The sequence below is a fragment of the Callorhinus ursinus genome, unplaced genomic scaffold (genome assembly GCF_003265705.2).
Source record: "Callorhinus ursinus isolate GAN/ISIS: 27379988/994484 unplaced genomic scaffold, GSC_fseal_2.0 scaffold6, whole genome shotgun sequence".
NCBI lineage: Eukaryota > Metazoa > Chordata > Mammalia > Carnivora > Otariidae > Callorhinus > Callorhinus ursinus.
Window position 1 is genome coordinate 12,003,563 of NW_027397068.1, and position 15,444 is coordinate 12,019,006.

Here is a 15,444-nt window from a genome sequence, read left to right on the forward strand (position 1 = left end):
TAATTCTCTTATGATATGCATCCTTCCCCCCCTGTGGTGTTCTGGTTCTGGGTCCAAAACTTTAGTTTCATAGAGTAAAGCAGATTTAAATGTAATTTTTAGTAAAATATACAACAGAAGAATATGAGAGAAAGTGTGAATATTTCCATGCAATTTATATTAAAAAGCACAAATATCAAAATCAGAATTCATTGTGTGTGTGTGTTTAAAGAAAGCAACTCCTTTAATAACTAATTTCTTTAGGATGGGAGACTATTCCTTCATCCAAGTCATGTTATTAAAAACAAATGAACAAACAAAAAACCCACCTAAGTTATACAAAATGGAAAAGGATGCCCATATGCTCTTAATTTACTATGAAATAATTCTTCTTAATTATCCCCAATTCATGCTATTTTTAGTTCAGTGACTATAGTTGTCACTTTGATTTGGCCCTGCTCGGTGGACTATGTGAATGGACCCTGACTATGCTGCCACTGCTCTGGCTAGAAATATGGAACATGACAGAACAAGCATAGATCTTGCATTTATTCGTTAGAACTTAGAGCCTCCAACTATTTCAGAACTTAGAACTTCAATATCTATTAATAAACTGTGGCAGAGCAGAACTGCCATCTGCTGACAAGACAGGCTTGATAAGATAAAGGTAAAGCTTTGATTATTCAAACTTACTTTTGAATTTTCACGCAGTCTTTTAAAACCTGCCATAGACATCTGACCCAGTTAGTAGGCCTTTCTTTCAAATAATATGCTCATGTCATCTTTTAAGCCACACACACACAATATAAGTTATCGTGTGCTTATCTCTTCACTGTGCTAACAATTTCAGATTTCTAATGAAACCAATGATCATTAAGTTTCATATGGAAGAGTTTATTAATTCTGGATATCCACAATTAAATACACATTTATAGACTCAGTTTTTTCAGGCCACTATAAACAAGGTTTTTCTCCATTATCAGTTGCCCATATACTTCTAAATCTACAAAATATACATCATTGCCAAAGTTCTTTCTACATTTCCCTTTAAAACAAAACCTTTGGGTCTCTATAATGAAGCTTAACAACATATAAATACTGTAGTGATTATATGTGCCTTGCTCATATTATACTTGATGTATATCAAGTATAATCCTTTTTAGGATTTTAGTGAAAGAACACCAATACATAGTTTACTTATAGCATCTACCCTTTACAGCACTTTAAAAAACCCCTGCTAAACAAACTTATTTGCTAGGTATAATGGAGTATAATGGAATCAACATTTGGATAGAGAATCAGATTTCTAGTTTAAATGCTGCCTTAGCCAAATCACAAACTTACTGCAACCTCTGGTTTTATCACATGCAGTATAAAAGAACTGGATGAGCACTAAATCCTCATGATTATGCAGTGATAACTTCAACTACTCATTCAACAAATATTTATAGAAAAACTAGGTTCTCTACACATTGGTGTTACAAGTGTGAATAAGGCACCTTACATTTTGCTGGGGGATACACAATTTTGCTTACTGGTTAAGTGCCACAAAGGATAACAGAACTGATGAAGATCTAGGTTATTCAGGGCAAGTTTCCCTAAGGAAATTTCCATTTGAGGTGGGACTTGGTGAGAGGAACCAGCCAAGTGAAGTTCTTGGGGTAGAGAATTCTAGGCAGAGGAACAAGTGCAAAGACATTCACCTTTGTGCCTTTACCAATCTATGATGCTTACCTTATTCAAAATCTGGTTTTAAACTATTTTCCATTCAATGCAGTCTTCTGTGATTAACCCTACTTTCAAATTATGGCTTCAGTGCTCAGATATCTATAGCCACAGTTTTAAATTCATGGTTCTGAAAATGTTAATTATTAACTGTTCTGTGTTTATTCTAGTCTCACAATAAGTCAAAAATTTCAAGAGAATCCTAGCATTCTTCTATTCATCTTCCACAGTATCTCAGCTGTATTCTACACAGAAGAGAATGCTCACTAAATGTGTAGGACCAACCACCGTAAAGAAAATCAGTATTTTGTTTCTCGATTCCCAGAGTAAGGTTTGGTCAGAGTGCTTCAAAAAGAACTAAAGCAACACTGTAAATCTAGTAGAAAGAGCACTGACTCAGGAGTGAGAAATCTCAAATTCAATTCCCAGCTCTACCATTTACTTAGACATGAGGTTTCTAGTAAATCAAACTCTATGACCATTTGTCAATATCTGTAAAATGGCGATATCTGTCCCGTCTAACCAGGGTTGGTTGGTCACCAACTACATTCGACAAGAGATCATGTAGAGCTTACTGTGTGAACAGAGCAAAAATACTGGAAATAATGAATGTGTTTTCATTTTAGAACTGGAAGACACCTTAAATGATCATGTTTAATCTTTCATTTCACATGAGAAGTCAGACACCCAGAAAAACTAGGTTACCTGCTCAAGGCTACAGAAATATATTATGGTAGAATCAGTATGGCATTCAATTCTTTAAAACACCCAGCCCAGTACACTTTTTACCACACCGCACTGCCTTACCACTTTTTGCAACCTAGTCTTCAATGTACACACCTCACAATTTATTCTAACATTCTCTTCCAGAATGGTAAAAACTAGGTGGCTTAAAAAAAAAGTACTTATATAGGTTTCTGAGGCCTCACATAATTTGGTATCAGAACTGAATTTAGGAAGTACAGCCCTGATATTACTGAGTCACAAGATTAGGAATGTAAGGATTACAATCAGCTGATGTCTTAAAAATATGCACTAAAATATCTACTAAATGACTGCATATTTGGTCTGTGGTTAGAGTATTTTTCTTACACAGTTTCTAACTGAATCAATATAATGTTGCTTCAATTACAGTTATTTAAAAAATACAGAATATAATTTATAGACAATGTATTTGTACTATTTAAAATACTAAAAGCAATGTAAAATACTTTTTGTTTCTGGTCATTTTCTTCTCTTATTTTTGATTTTAATCTAGAAGCAAAATCTAAGTTGAGAAATAGTTATTAACTGAGTGCCTATAGTACACTCTGGATTATATAACACTGTTTTAATGTGTGCAAGTAAATGTAATGGGAATTATATAATGTTTTCGACATTAGAAAGGTCCAAATTCAATCTTTAAAGTGAAAATAAATGGGGTATTAAAAAATGAAAACTAAACTAAATAACCAGCTAATTTTAGAAATTTTCATCTGAAAACAAAAATTTACTCCTCAGGAATGACCTAAGTATACTAATAAAGAAAGGTTGAAACAATATCTAAACTGAAAGAAAAATCTTTAGAAACATAAAACTTTACCAGAAGTTAAATAGCTTTCTGCAAAGAGCAGTAAAATGATGTCTCCTCAGTAACTTCCATTCTTCCAAAAGGCAATAATGTAAAATGCTTTAGAAAGTAGTGTGAGAAAATGAAGGTTGTAAGAATCAAATGATGTAAGTCTGTGAAAGCATTTGGTAGTACAAGTTATTATTATATAACAATTTGTAGTCTACAAGTACAGCAGTTTGCCACAGCGTAGACGTAAATGCTTATTTAAAAACTGCAATTCTTTTATACTGACTCATTGAATTTTTCTTAAAAAAGAAAGTTAGCCATGAAAGCGGATCAACTATCCACTTCTGAAAAAGGAATTTATCATAGCCTCAATAGAAAACACACACCCCCATACACACAAATAAATTCCCTCCTCTTTCCAAAATATGGGTCCTTCTTTTAGCCATGTGACCTTAAAGAGGGTCACTGTTCCTCTGTGGAACTCAGTTCTCTAGTAGTAAGTGTCAGATACCATGTTGGGTGTTTTGATTTTATTGCCTAATACGAAGTATACAGATAAAATTAAATAGAAATTATTATTCCTGTTTTATAGTTAAGGAATAAAGCTATAATGCTCAAAGGGATTAGTTAGGAAACTCGCTTCAAATCACACTGCTAATAAGTAGTACACCTGATACGTTGAACCTTCTAACTCCAAAGGCCTTGTTTAAGCTACCTTTTAAAATGAGGCTGTTCTCAATGATCACTTTATGCCATAAAAAGATATGATTAAGGAATCCATTTTCTTCCAAAATATACATACAAAAGAAATTATTTGTTGAATGATAATTATCTCACTATTTTAGCTTGCCACTGCCTAAAAATAATTTTGGGTTTTTAAAGTAGAGATAACTCATTGCAAGTCTATAACATAGGATACACAGTATTCTTTATGGCATATATACCGCAAAGTATTTAATAAATTTTAAAAATGAAGAAAAAATGGTAACTGATGCTTTCAACTAAAGCTTTAACACTTTCTAAAGTGTATCTTTAAAATATATATAGTTTTTAATTTTCTAAATTTTGTGGTCCTCAGAACCAATCTACTCTGTATATTTGAAAACAAACATGTTAAAAGCACATTACTATCTTTCTCTAAAATAACTTATTACAGAATAAAGAATGTATTTGGATTTTCTAACAGCGATTTCTGGTTTGGTGTTATATTGTGGTTTTCACCGAAATCATTAATTATCTCTTCGGAATATACTACCTTGAAACATTTTTTCATCGCAGTTTACATTACTAATGGTAAAATTTATCCAAATTAGTCCAACTGAAGGCAGAACATTTAATATTATGACTACTGCTCTATAGAATCGGCGAAACTGAGAACCATTCGGTAGTTGGGGAAACACTTTATTTAGACATGATGATATATTTATCAAGCATTTATTGAACACACATTACGTACCAGGCACTGAGCTATAAGTCGAACATAATACAGTCGCTGGCCCTTCAGAACACCAAATCTCAGTGAACTGCAACTCCAAAACGACCATGGTCTTCGATGAATTTACTACATGTATATATTTAAGAACTGGTGGACCACACCATCTCACCAGTTCATTCTGCAGTTTCAGATGATCGAACTCCAGACACCGGACCAAACACAAAAGTGCCGAAGCGAGGAAAAAGCAAGCTTTCCCAGAGCATCTGAAGGCAAAGTCCCCTCTATAACTAGCCTGTGTGGGGACTCCCGGGGGGACCCGACCGGGCCCAGAGAATCAGACGGGCCGGGGGAGGCACCTTAAGAGTCGGGACCACGCAAAGGCCGGTTCCGGTGCCCCAGTGCCGGGCCTCACTCACCTCTTCCACCTCGATCTCCTTGTAGTCGATCTCTTCAAAGTTGAGGACTTGGGAGGGGGCTTCGATCATCTCACCAGCCGAAGACGAAGAAGAGGAGGAAGCAGCGGAGGCTGTAGACATGATCCCTCGCGAAGCCCGGGGGGCCCGGGGAGGCTGCCACCCGGACACTCCGGGGGAGCCCCGCGCCCACCCGCCTCCGGACCGACCTTCAGACTGAAGCCACGGCTATCCGTGGCGGGGACAGGGACAGCGGCTACAGCCGAGTCCCGGCTCCGGCTCCGCTGCGTTTTCGCCGCCGGGCCCCGCCCACTGAACTTCCGGTTCCGTCCTGAAATCGGAAATTGGAGGGCTGTGAGCTCAAGAAAGGGGAGGGGAGAATTTTGTGACTGAGACAGAGAAAGGAAGGACAGATTGGGGGTGGGGTGGGTGAGAGTGAGTGGCGGGCTTGGAACTGCAGAACAAATTTCGCGAGATCTTTATTAAAGGGCCTCAGCATCGGGTGATACCGCGAGAGCTGATGCGCTGACGTAATTAAAATGCGCGAACGGAAGCGGCGCGGAGTACGAGGGAATATTTAATGCGGTTGGTCGTTCAGAGACTAGCGGGAAAGATAAAAACTAAGGTTTCAACTCTGGTAAAGTGTGTTATGGCTCCGCTCCCTTTTCTCTCAGAGACCTGCGGACGGATGGGCTAGTGTTGGACTAAGTTTTTGTGACGAAGCTTTTCAGTTTCACCTCTAAGCTAAACAACTATTTAAGAAGCCTTGGGAAATGTGTTTCCCTCAATGCGGTGTATGGAAGGAAGCAGTTGATACTGTTACTTTGAGCCAGTCCCTGATGGTATGAGAGATTCTAAAGAAAATAATACAGAGCGAGCCAACGCATGTAACCTGAATAACACTGTGTAGGCTGAGTGCACACAAACAGAAGTTAATATTAGGTAAGGTAGATATTTATAACTTGGCATAACTTGTATTCATCTGAAGTTGTGGGTTGTATTATACTTATCGAGTGCGGAGCACTCAGATGCTTTACGTTTATAATTTAATCATCAGTATCCTTGCAAATTAAATATTTTGGCTACCATTTTAAGGACATGAGAAAATAAGCTCAGAGAGATGAAAAAGATTATGAACCTCACAGGCTAGTAGAAGCTGGGTCAGTGTAGCTCCAAGGTGAATAGTGTTGCCTGTGTTGTGCTATCAATACAATTTTTAGTTTTAACCTAGCCTTTAAGCTTTATTTAGTCGATTTGACCTAAAGCCTAACTGGGGAAATTGGAGTTAGAAATGAAGGCTTAAGGACCAAGGATGAAACCTTATTAATGTCAAATTCTAAGACTCAGTAGGGTAAGAGACAGAAAAGGAACAGTCAGGGAAGTGAGAGGAATGGTAATGGGAATATCACTGGAGGACAGCTTTCCAATTAAAGAGTAGCCAACCCAATAAATGCTGTACAGAAGTAAGTTAAACACATTTGGGATAGCAAATGGATCATTGGATTTGGAAATTAAGTTTTGAACTGGAAAACATCTGTCATTTTTTTGTAGTTCTGGTAATAATGATAGTTTGGTGAATGGCTATAAAAAGAATGAAAGAATTTCTTCTCCATATACACTCTGGGTGATACACAGTGTCTTGAATACCTAGACCACTTTTATGATGACTCCCAATCTCTCCCAATGCTCAAATATTACCTGAATTCCCAGCCTATTGAACATCTCTCTTTAGGTGTAGCATAAACACGTAAACTTCAAGATTCCAAAAGCAAATGCAAATGTTACCCACTAAAATATGTTTTTCCGTGTGCATTTTCTATCTGTGAAGGATACCATCCATCTACTCATTTGTCCAAGTGCGAAATCAGGGCTTTATTTCAACATTTAAAGTGATGTTTAGTGCACTAATAACTAAACAGAAGTAGATTAAGTCAATAGGATAACTATCATTTTCACCTGTCATTTCTAGATTTCTCAAATTAAGATGGTCACCTCTTACCTCATGCTATCACTCTGCAGGTCGTTACTGCATTAACAGTAGTGATCTTAAATCAGTGCGTCTACCAAGTGGAAGCTCAAGAAATGTTTGTTCCATGTTCTGGTTAAATGAATAGCTTTTGCTAGTTCTCCCTTTGCCTGGAGTGTAAGGTCTGTTTTCTGTACCTTCAGTTTAGAACTAATATCCCACTGACAAGGGACTAATCCTTACAGCCATGATGCTATTCTGTTTGACCTCCTCTCCCCGCCCCTAACGTATTGTTAGGAAACAAATCAAACAGAAGAGTTGAAAGAATTTTACAGTGAACTCCTATATACTTACCATCAAGATTCTAACATTAACATTTTACTATACTTGCTTTATTCTATATTTGTCCATCTATTTACCCATGCACACATACTTCTATCATTTTTTTGTTGGATGCATTTCAAAATGAACTTCCTACATGATTTTGAAATCTCCAGTATTTCTGCTTCTATAGTTTATCCATTGATTTGGACTTATGAGACTGATACTAAAGTCAGTTCTCCATTGTGCTTGCAGACTGCTTTTTTTGTGGGGGGGCGGGGAGGCAGGCAGGGAGGTCTGCCTGGAACCTTTTCACTAGCTTCTGATAAAGTCCCAGCATTATTCATGTCTGCATCCAGTCATCCCCAAAGTCCAGTTCACCTCCTGTGATTTGATTATGTCAATTCCCAGTTTTCATTTAAGCTGAGTCAAGTTGTATTTTTGTCACTTGCAGTCAAAGATTCCTAAGTAATTCAGTTTGAATCCAGAGAAATGAGGGAAGGGGGCTGAACTTATCTTAATTCACCTTAACTTTTCCCTTTAACTTCTTTAACTTTAATGAGTTAAGAATGGAAGGTTGAACCTCACATTTTAAACTTTGGTTACCAGTCTGTTGTGTCTACACAAATTTCCAGAGATACAAACAAGGCTTTTAAAGAGTCTTCTTGAAGTCCCTCCCAATTTGAGCACTCTCCACCAACCACCCTCATGTCAGTGTCCTAATAACTACTCTTTAACCTTCAATCCTGTCTTCAGTTTTAACTCTTCTGCACTATCCATGGGATGAGGACCAAGAGTTTTGATATCAATTTCCCACTATCTCTTTGAATTTTTTAAGTGGGATTCTCATCTTACTTGGCTCATTTTGGATATGAGGATATCTGGCACCTATTTTCATGGAGACTTAGCGGAAACAGACTAAAATAGTTCCACTTTAATATTCTGTTGCATCGGCATGTATAATACATCAGATAACGAGTTCCATATTTTGTCAGTTAATATGTTTGTTATGAATAACAGGAGCTCAACACATAATGGCTTAAACATTAAAAGGAATTTATTTGCCTAGTTAAGTGGAAAGTCAAGAGCTAGGACAGATTTTAGGTGTCATAAACTTTGATTCATAAACTTAACGATAGCATCAATAATTTAGTTTCCATTATTGTCATCTGCCTTTTGTGGTATTTGCCATTACTCTAGAACAGTGTTTCTCAACCCTTTTTTCTTTATTGCTTCCCTAAGAGCCTTTTAAGATTTTTTTTCTCAACGCCCCCCGCCCCCCAGTTTTAATACCACCGATATGGTACTTACCTGTTTATGGACTTTATGCCTGTTTTATGCTTTATACATAAAAAGAGTAAGATTTTTTTTTTCTCTCCCCAATTTTCACCCCCACTGAGAATATAGGCTCTAGCAGTTTTGCTTTTCATGTGATATACACACTCTCCAGTACAATGACAGAGAGTGTCTCTTTTGGTAGCTATTTCAGAAGAGCAAGGAACTTCCATTTTCAAAAAGCCCTTGGCAACTGTACCCTTGAGTAAGCAATAGGAGACAGGAGGTTTGAAGTTGAAAATATCTTGTGTAACTTAGACTGAGGACTCCCAGGAATCATGGGCTTTGAGAAGGAGGAACTCCCAACCAGAAGAAAAATCTGAAGACTCCTAGGAGGAGCAAAGCAGGGAATGTTTGTTTGGTTGGCAACCAACAAATGTTCATTATTCATATGTCTATTCTGGTTGAGCTGTAAATCTAGAAAGTATTATCTTTACTGCCTGTTCTAGAACCAAACTAGCCCAACCTGATCAAATATTATTCTTTCCAGGAAGTTCAGAAATAGTTTTCTGTTCAAATATTCAAAACTGCAATACACGAAGGATAGCCAACTCCTTAGCAATTCAGTGACACAGCTGGAGAGCAGCTCCCCAAATTCATGTATTTCTCAAATATTTGAATTTATTCCATATTTGTTACTCCCCACATCTTTATCCTAGGTCTTTTGCAGCCCATGGGATGCTGAAGGGGTTTGTGTTTCAGATGCCCATTATATGGATGGTAAAGTTAGGCCTGTGAAGCGGGGGAAGGGGGGAGTAGAGGCGTAGAGTTCCAAAGCATTCTCGACATTACGTATAATGGACATTTCTGTTTGTAGCTAACTAATGTTTTAGTTTTTACTCCCTCAGCTAAGCTGGCTGCAAGGCAACTGCCTTGATGGTGCCCTTGTGTCCTGCAGATAAAATCTCCATTGTTTTTGAATATTTGATAAGAAAAAGTTCAACTGGTTTCAAAATTCATTCATATTATCACAAGAAATTTGAACATTACATTTGCATTCAAAGAAGAGGAAGAGCTGTTAGAGTCTTAAATATGATTTCAACTGTTGCAAATTTTAAAATGGTTCTAAAAATATTTAAACACTTTTTTCATTTCTTTTCATCAAAGAGAACAAAGTTTCTCTTTGATGATGACTATCAAGAGTTTGAAGGGAACATCCTTAAAGGTCTTGATCAGGAATTGATAGTGGGCATTTTAAGCAGAAAATTTTATATTAAAAAGTAAAATTTATGAAGGAAAATGTATTAAAAATTCTTATTAAAATTTTGAAAAATATTTGATATTTATATAAATTCAATGCTTAATGTCATCTCTAATGTTTATTTTTTAAAATTACATAGTATGAGAAAAGCAATTATATTCTTTTATTAAGCCCCAAACAGATACCTCCAAATTCTTCACAGTTCATCTCAGAGTATCTTACAGTGTTATTCTCCACATGAAAAATTTGAAGAAGCACTAAGTTAAGAGGCTGTTAAAGTAGTTAAAGCAAGAAATAAGTAGTTTGAACAGTATAGATAGTGGCCATAGAGTTATAGATAAATGGGTAGATTTGAGAGATACTGAGGAAATGGAATTGGTGGAATTAGTGATTGACTGGATGTGGAGGAAAGAGGGAAAGAAAAGAGCAATATAAAGAATGATTCTCAAACTTTTCACTTGTACAACTTGGATAGGAAGGATGCTATTTACAGAAGCAGAGAAGACTGGGACAAGGTTTGGGGAGAAAAGAATAAAGAAATCAGTTTTAGACATATTGAGCTAGAGGTACCTGAGAGACTTCCAAGTGTAATTATCAAACAGACAGTCTTAGGGAAAAACATGGCACTAGGGAAACATCCTGGCCTGCTAACAATAATTTAAGTCATGGAAATGAATAAGGTCACCTAGGGAAGATGTGTCAAGTGAGAAAGAATAGGACTTAAAACAGAACCTTAAGGAATAAAATATTTAAGGCGTGGGTGGATGCAGAGGAATTGCTAAAGAAATTTGTGGAAAACTAAAAATTATGATGTTGTGGAAACCAAGATAAAAGGATGTTTCAGTGTTCAATACTTCCAGGAACTTAAACATGAGGTGTCCACTGTGGGTGTGTAAGATTCCTTGCAGTATGGACTTGAGTCCAAAATAGGAGAAGAGGGGTCTAGGTCAGGAGCTGAATGCAGGCTTTGCTTATATTACCACATTCTGGTGAAGGTAATATCATCAAAGTAGGAGAATGGAATATATTTACCAGCTTGTTGTCTTGAGTTAGAACTTAAAAATATTTAGACATGTAGTATGTGAGCCTTTAATTGTATTCTTGCCCTGGACCCACAAATATTAGGAGAAGTTCTGTTTTTTGTGTGTTAGGTTTCTATTCCTACATACTAGTCTAGAGGTAAGCTGTTCTCAACTTGGATTTGCAATTTTCCAAATTTCCCACAATGTCTCTGCTCAGTCACCATCCCAGAGGTAGTGATGTTAGCCTCCTTTCAGCAACATACCCCTTCACTTTCTATCCATTACTCAGTTTTATTTCTAGCCCTTTACCTATCTGACATCATCTTATTTCATTATTTGCCTCCTTGTTTATTTTCTGTCCTCCCACCCCTCCCCATTCCTGCTCACTGGATGTTCTACTTGGGACAGGGATTATAAGCATTGTGCTCACCACTGTCTCAGGATTGAGAACAGCACCTGAAATGTAGTAGACATTTAAAAATTTTCTAAAATGTAAATGAGTATCTTTAATTCTAAGTAAATACTATTTAATTTATTTCAGGTATAAGGAATGAGTTAATCACATATTTTTTATAGTATCATCGAGAGAAGATTTAATAAACGGCTAAATTGATATACAAGTATCATATCAATTGTTTATCATGGAGATTTCTTAAGTATTTGAGAGTTTTGAAAACGCTTTGTTCTCCTGGTCAATTTAAATCTTTCTCCAATCTTAAAATTATTCATTTTTAAGATATTTCATTTTCTAGATTTTGCAAGGATAAACTTTAGTTCCTCTTCTTTCCAAATCCTCATTAATATTTAATGCATTTAAATTGCTTATTGAAATTGAAATGTTACTGTGATGCTAATGATTGCTTTCAGAAATAACTGATATTTTAACTAAAATAGTTGTAAAATCAGGAGTGCCTGACTGACTCAGTCAGTAGAGTATGAGACTCTTGATCTCAGGGTCCTGAGTTCAAGCCCTATGTTGGACGTAGAGCTTACTTAAAAAAAATAAATAAATAAAACAGATGTAGAATCAAACAGAATAGGCAGATTTTTATTTTTTGAACTTCTGAGGCAAGCTTAAACATCATGATATATTTTAGCATTAGTTTTTAAAAGCAAAAACTTAATCAGATAAGAACATACTTCAGAAATAAAAATAATCTTCATAGAAGTACTGCTCTTCACTACAAAAGTGCATTCATTAAATATTTTATTTCACAGACTAATATGTCAAATTAGTGTTCTCAGATGGTCTATCTCAGAAGAAATTCCAGAAACAATTTGGCTTCATTTACAGGAATAAATAAGGGTGGTTTATTTCACACAGCCTCAGGGAATCACAAATTAAAACTTTCCACTAAAATGAATGCCATCTACTGTTCATTATTTCAACAAACAAACCACTCCACTCTGCTGAAGTTGCAATCAGGATAAGGGATATATAGTGCTTGAAACCTGCAAGGCTGAGAGGGCCTACTTTGCATTCTTATTCGTAAACAGCCCATTTCACATCTTCCTCTGAGTTCCCCAGCACCCCACAGAGCTACTCTCAGTGGTGCAAATCTCCATTAAGTAAACAGACTCTGTATTTAGAAGCCATCTCTGGGAATTCATAGTGTTCTGAGAGGGAAATTGGTATTATCAAGATTAAGGTATTAAGAAAAGTTCTGTTAAATTTTTGTTGGGATGCTAATTTTCTAAAAATTATTAATTCAATTATGTCATGTGCTTAAACTTTAACACATGGTACAGGAAAAGAAACAGGGTCTTTCAATTATGCCCAGAGGCATTCAGAAAGTTAAGGGAAATACGTCTAAACGAAAATCATCCCCCAGTGGTATTTTAGCTTGATGTTCAATATTCACTTGTTCTGTCATATTTGTCATCTGTCATATCTGTCATAAGTTTGGGAAATCAATATTTAAAGCTCAGATAGTTGAAGAAATACTGGAAATATTAGAAAAATTCAGGAAATGTAATTATGACGATTATTCTTTAAATGGAATCTCCTACTTGTAGTGCAATTTTAACATGGATTATTAAATTCATGCCGGGAGCTTTAGCTTGAATTGTTAAAGAAATAATCCAATAATTTTTTATTATTTGAAGCCTGACTGACCACACTGTCAATATTGAGCTAAATGAGTTACCTTGTAAGTTATGCGATATTCCTATTAATATTACAATATTTTGTTCATGTTAGGAATATGAATCATATCAAAGTTGTTAAATATTAAAATGTCAATCTATCTCTAAATCTTAATGTATATGAAATGGTATGTGAAAGTATGTAGTACAGTGCCTAGAAAATATGTGGTGTTCAGCAATGTTAATATGAATGAAATACTAGATAGAGGAACAGAAGTAGATGACATGATGTGACAACAAAAGTTAGCCACAGCCTACAGTTCTGTCAGTGAGTATTACTCCTGGAGAATCTGATCAGGTAGGTCTAAAATGTGACTGAGGCAGCCTTAGTTTCTGTTTCCCAGCCTGGTTGGAGTTGAGAACGGTTAAGGTCACATATAGGTAATAGCATGTATTTTAATAATTCATTTTGAAGAACTAAAAATTATACAACTTTAATCTTGGGCCTATTTTTCTATTGTTGAAAAGAAGAAAGTTGGTGTTAGTGATTCTGTTCTGTTTGATAATACATATCTTTTGGCCACAGTTGAAGACTCTTTCCAGTAGCATCTATGGAACAATTCACCTTGGTGAGGACACATTGATCTTGGCTGAAATCTTTGGTTTTATAAATTTAATAAATCAATTTTATTGGTTCACTCAAAGGCTGATTAGGCTTTAGATTCCTGCTTGTCAAAACCACTAGTGACCATAAGAACTAAAAAGCCAGTACTATAGTATGGTCCTTGTGAGTGAGGGGCTGGAGAAAGGGAGCCTAGTTAGAGCAGGGGACTCTAATAATAGAGTAGATTAACAAAAGAAGCTTGAAAGGGGTGGTGTATTTAAAGATTATGGTGCGGTTGTGATGAACTCACCAGTGTCCCATGAAATCATTTTACCAACATTCTCTGAATACTTTTATAAAGACAGTAACTGGCATTGTAACCGTAGAAAGATTTCTCATTTTAATGGACCCTTGAGGTTCTTTGTAAAATCACCAAAACGTATTTACCTGAAAGTTTAGAGCCAGATTACTGGTCCTAGCTTCTATTGAGCTATTGAATTCGATTCTACTACTAGTAGCTGCTAACAATCCAGTTCTAGGCTTTTGCATATTGAACTATCAGATGATCAAATTGCTTTTGGGTATATTGGGGTCCCTTAAGAAAAATAGATTAATTGTAACCTTATTTGTTTGCAGGATGTTTTTTGAATATGGGCCTTCTCTGGAAAAATGTGGAGCCTTTTCTATTTATTTATTTGATGAGATAATTATACTTTAGGATTGCATCACTATGAATTTTCTAATAGTATTTCTTTTCTTATCTGATCATTTATGGATGTAAGGCCAACTATGCTTAAAACTTGGTGGTAGTGTGGTGAGATTCTTTGGTTTCAGGGAGAAGAAATTAAAGTTGAAATTTAAGCAGAGTAAAACATTTTAAAGAGTCCAAGTTCAATTAATCATTAAGAATGAATCTTCAGGGATGTTTAGGAATATGGTCATACTGTAATTGAGTATATCAAATATAATGTTTTACTGCATGGCCATTAAGTAGAAATTCGTAATTTGGAGAGGGTGAAAAATATTATCATTCAGTTTATGTTAGAGCTTTAAAATCTTTAATTTTTTAAAACTTTCCTAGTAAATACTTGTGTTTCCTTGATAAATGGCACTTGCTTAAGGTTAGTATGTCATTACCCTGATCAAACTGGATTCACAGCCTAAAGGGAAATTTCATTCTGAAATCTAATGAAGCAATTCTTGATCAATCTAAATGAGAGTGAGTTTTATACCTTCTCATATATCCAGACAATTCAAAAGTTTATTAATCAATATAAGCTGTCTTCATTAAAAGAGAAACGATAGCATATTTGAATTGACGTATGGTCTTTATTAAACTAACAAAAATGGAGTCATCTTTGGTTTCAACTTCATATAATATTGCTTACCTTAACTTTCTTGCTCAGAATTGATTTCTGCTTTTTCTAAAGGACTCATTATCAACTTTAATAAACCTCAGCTTGATCCCCTTTGGAAAACAAATAATACATTATTTCCTGAGTCTCTAGCTTAATTTACCAAAAAAAAAAAAATTGCATATCATCAAAATTGATAATTCAGCTCCAGTTGAAGCATATTGAACTGACATACAAAAGATTTCTGAAAGCAGCAAAATTTAGCTGTAGGACTGTAATAAGATGTAAAATCTGGGTTAAAAATTTAGTCTTGAAATGCCATTATATTTTGAGAAAGAATGTGGGAGATTTAGGACATGTAGAGAATAAGAAGTTAAACAACACTTTCAAGATGCTTTTTTACTTTAGATTTTTAATTGACTTTATAATTGTGTTTATATTAGGA

At 35.6% G+C, this 15,444-nt stretch overlaps 1 protein-coding gene across 2 annotated transcripts in view; it reads right to left on the bottom strand.

Moving 5' to 3' along the window:
* The window catches only part of MAP3K7 (mitogen-activated protein kinase kinase kinase 7), a 67,322-nt gene extending 61,801 nt beyond the window's left edge, over positions 1 to 5,521 (bottom strand). Inside the window, exon 1 of one of the 2 annotated variants that reach the window (XM_025862771.2) lies at positions 5,114 to 5,521. In XM_025862771.2, the coding sequence (XP_025718556.1) occupies positions 5,114 to 5,233 (120 nt within the window). In that variant the 5' untranslated portion in view covers positions 5,234 to 5,521. The remainder of the gene's footprint in view (positions 1 to 5,113) is intronic. The other variant, XM_025862778.2, reaches the window with a different exon arrangement.
* Between the last annotated feature and the right edge of the window lie 9,923 nt (positions 5,522 to 15,444).